Source organism: Aegilops tauschii, chromosome 4 (genome assembly GCF_002575655.3).
Source record: "Aegilops tauschii subsp. strangulata cultivar AL8/78 chromosome 4, Aet v6.0, whole genome shotgun sequence".
NCBI lineage: Eukaryota > Viridiplantae > Streptophyta > Magnoliopsida > Poales > Poaceae > Aegilops > Aegilops tauschii.
The window spans coordinates 105,149,556-105,153,388 of record NC_053038.3 but is presented as its reverse complement, the minus strand read 5'-3'; the positions used below and the strand labels follow the sequence as shown (position 1 = coordinate 105,153,388).

The 3,833-nt window shown below is 47.9% G+C and overlaps 1 protein-coding gene across 1 annotated transcript; it reads right to left on the bottom strand.

Moving 5' to 3' along the window:
- Nucleotides 1-1,557: 1,557 nt before the first annotated feature.
- On the bottom strand, nt 1,558-2,466 carry LOC109757825 (non-specific lipid-transfer protein 4). The gene is made up of 2 exons (XM_020316661.3): nt 2,008-2,466; nt 1,558-1,871 (listed from the first exon to the last, which is right to left on the bottom strand). Exons 1-2 carry the CDS (start codon nt 2,370-2,372, stop codon nt 1,862-1,864), a joined length of 375 nt encoding a protein of 124 aa, XP_020172250.2. The 5' UTR covers nt 2,373-2,466; the 3' UTR covers nt 1,558-1,861.
- Between the last annotated feature and the right edge of the window lie 1,367 nt (nt 2,467-3,833).

The following is a 3,833-nucleotide window of genomic DNA, read 5'->3' as shown; positions in this document are numbered from 1 at the left end:
TCTGCTTTTGTACCACATTGGCACTAGATCCTCCCTCAATACCTCGAGCACGTGTGTCCTTTGCTCTCGCCTTTTCTTCCACATCAAGAGTGCCAATGAGACCCGGGACGGAAAACTCCTGCCTCTTATGCTTCAGCAAGGTAGCAAAGTTCCTCCACGAAGGAGGAAGCTTAGTGATGATACCTCCGGCAACAAACTTGTCCGGTAGCATACAACTGAAGTGCTCAAGTTCTCTAGCAAATGACTGTATCTCATGAGCTTGCTCAACCACGGAGCGCTCTTCAGTCATCCTGTAATCATAGAATTGCTCCATGATGTACAGCTCAGTGCCAGCATCCGAGACCCCAAACTTGGCCTCGACTGCATCCCACATATCTTTTTCATTATCAATTGACGCATAAGCATCAACTATGTTCTCACCAAGAACACTCAAGAGAGCAGCCTTAAACAGAGTATCCATTTTCTGAAAAGCTTGTACCTGTTGAGCATCAAGCTCTCCTTCAGGTTTGCCAAGAGTGGCGTCATAGCAACTCATGGTTTGAAACCATAAGACTGCTCTCATGCGCCACCTCTTATAGTGGATACCCTCAAACATAGGAAGTCTCATGGAAGCAGCAAAACCACTCGGGGTAAATTGCCTATGATAAGGTTTTTGGATTGTTGGAAATATGAGCAATTTACCAAATGATTTTATTAACAGAAATACTAGATAAAGCATGACTAATATAGCAGAGACAAAACTAGTCATGCGATCTGACAGAGAGAAGGTAAATAACATCTGCATATAGGAACTATAACCAAGTTTATCTATAGCAGACAGTAGGACAAGTTTCATATATGAAGCAGAGTCTATCATATTTAGGGCAAACACTAGAACAAGAAACTGTAGGAGAACCTCTAATAGAAAGAGGAAGAAAGAAACTGTAGGAGAACCTCTAATAGAAAGAGGAAGAACACGTACGGGACAACAGTAGCAGAAACACTGGACCCGTCGGGGAAGTAGTCGTCGGAGTCCGTGATGAAGAAGTCAGTAGTCGCGCGGAGCGCTCCCCAAAAACCTTATCACCCTTCTCCCGTACAGGACTCAAAGAGGTGCGGTTTCGGAGGCCTACTGTCCCGACTCGCGGTGCACGCCGCAAGCCGGGATGAGGAAGACAGCGTAGCAGCAGCCGAAGGGTGCGGTCATTCCCGCGGCGCGGCGCGTCGAGGCGAGGCGGGCGGCGGAGGAGCGCACGTGGATATCCCTCTTGTTCTCATGCTCATACAAGTGGGGAAAGAACCTCCCTTATAAGGAGGTCCAACTCCCACTAAACTAGCAATGTGGGACTAAACTTTAGTAGTATCCCTTGCCTTGCACAAATGGGCTAAGTGGGCCTTTAGGATTTATTAGGAATTTCTGAAATAGTTATTAGGCTGCCCAAAATAGACTAAATTCCAGCAATTAGCATAGTATGTGTGTCTGAATATCAGTATGCGTTTATTTATGTCAATGCCATGCTAGTGTTTTACTCGTGGATTAATTTAATCGAGAAATCGCCTATTTTCTCAACATTGACATTATTAAAGGACCATGTATTTCGCTTGTTCATCATCTATATATAGATGTAAGCATACATTACAATAGTTCCGACAAAGTACACGAGGTCCCCTCAGGAGTACAAGATCACAGCTCTCGTGGCAACAACTGCGCCACAACGTACGATCGAAGCAGCAGCAGCAGTAAAACTAATTTATTTATTAGGGAAACAGTAGAACTAGTAAAGCAGTAAATTAAACGCGGTGGAGCCATGCAGCAAGGACGGCCGGCTTCCACGATTTATTTCGCTCTCACCATGCATCTGAAATGGTTCTGATCTCACGCTTAACGCACCCTGCATACATCAAAAGGAGGTTAAAGACAACATAATCATTTGTTAATTCATTAACTCATGTGTCCTTGCATGTAATCATATAGATCTATCAAAAGTCGTAGAGTTGTAGCGTTAGGGCAACTGGGTAAGTAATTACTTGGAGCAATCGGTTCCTTGGCTGATGGCGTAGGGGATGTTGACGCCGCACTTGCCGGGGATGCCAGCGACGAGGTTGGGCTTGATGCCGCCTATGCCGCTCGCCTGCTGCTTGAGGCAGGTGCAGGTGGTCTTGCGGTCGGCGGGGGTGGCAGCCGCCGCGTTAAGGCCACGCACGCCGCTGCAGCAGCCACCGCCAGGCGCACTCACCCTGCCCATGGCGTAACTGATGCACGGGGCCAGGTAGCTCACCACCTGGCCGCAGTTCGCAACCGCACCCTCCGCCGGCGCCGGTGCCGCAGACAGCACAAGCGCCGCCACCAGCAGGGCCAAGGTCGCGGCGGCGTGGGCACGGCGAGCTGCCATGGCAGAAACTAGCTAGTGTGCTTGCTCCGTGGGCTTAGTTGGTGTGTGAGTGAAGGCCGAGGGAGTGTGAGTGAGTGGGTGAGATTTTGGGGAGTGGCTAGGAGGGTTTTATAGTGGTTTTGGGCCCGGTGGTCGACTGCTAAGAAAACAGTTATTACTACGCGGAGTACGGCGGTGAGGTAGCTGGTAGTAGTTGGGGATATCTCTTCACTTACTAGGGATGGAAATTCATTCATGGCGCCTGCAGATGGCAGAAGAGCCGTGTCGACGTCGAACATATCTCTTCACTTATCTCTGCAGTTCAGGAGGGCAAGGATGGAAGCCCGCACTCCACTGTCCGCATACGCGACGAAGCCTGCACTCCACCGTGCACACAGGTCGCGAGCTTTTGCCCGGTTTTTGTTTCAAAAAGATCAAGAACAATTATAAAGGTTCACTGGAAATGTGATCTATTAGGACTTCTCTTGCCTTGGTCCTGGAGTGCAGCTCCTCCTGGATAGCATCGATCAGCTGGGCGCTGGATGGAGTGCCTCCCTCAAACACGCACGAATTGCGATGCTTCCAAATTAATCAGGCAACGAGAGGAATGAGCAAGGAAATGCCTTTCCTGTAGGCTGCCGGGGCTGAATCATACGTAGCGTGCCACCAATCCAGAAAGGAATCGTGTGGCGAGGGAACCTGAGCATGGTGACGACACCAAGCGATAATGTCGTGCTAGATTTGTCTCGAGAACGGACAGCCCACCAGCAAGTGCTCCATGGATTCTGAAGCCTGGTCACAGAGAGCAGGCAGGACGTGTGATGAGGAAGGTCGTGTCTAGCCAGGCGAGCGGCCGTCCAACACCAGTCTTGCAGCGCGAGCCAGGTAAAGAATTTGATCAGCAAAGGTGTCCATGATTTCCAGGTGAGCTACCAGTGGGGAGCGCCGATGAAGCCGTTGAAGAGGGCCAAAAATAGTAGGACTTCGCTGCATAGATGCCGCTGTCGGTCCATCGCCAGCGCAAGGAGTCAGGCACGCTAATGATATGGCATGAAATAAACGAGAAGATAGGGTTGCATGTAAATTAGTACTTCATCTGTTCCATAATATATGAGGTTTTTTTTTGCGGGATCCATAATATATGAGGTTTCTGACACTAATTTTTTATAATAGAGTGTAAGAGTGTTTTTTACACCACTAATATGAAACCGAGGAAGTAGTAACCAACAAATTTTTTTTTGCGGAAGCTAATCAACAACCTTTGCACTTGCTCTAAGACAAAATATAGAACATTCACATTTATTCCCACTTCCTGCTGAACAATTTAGATACAAAATATTGAAGTAATAGTACGATTATTTATCCATTGATGACATAAACATTTTACAAAGCTACAGTTAACTTGTTGGAAATGCCTTAAAAAATAGTGAATGCTCGTTCGGTGGAGTGGTGGCTGTTATTTATCGACAACTACTCTCTCCG

Coding starts and splice junctions, on each gene's coding strand:
- LOC109757825 (XM_020316661.3), bottom strand. CDS start 2,372: ATGGCAGCTCGCCGTGCCCACGCCGCCGCGACCTTGGCCCTGCTGGTG.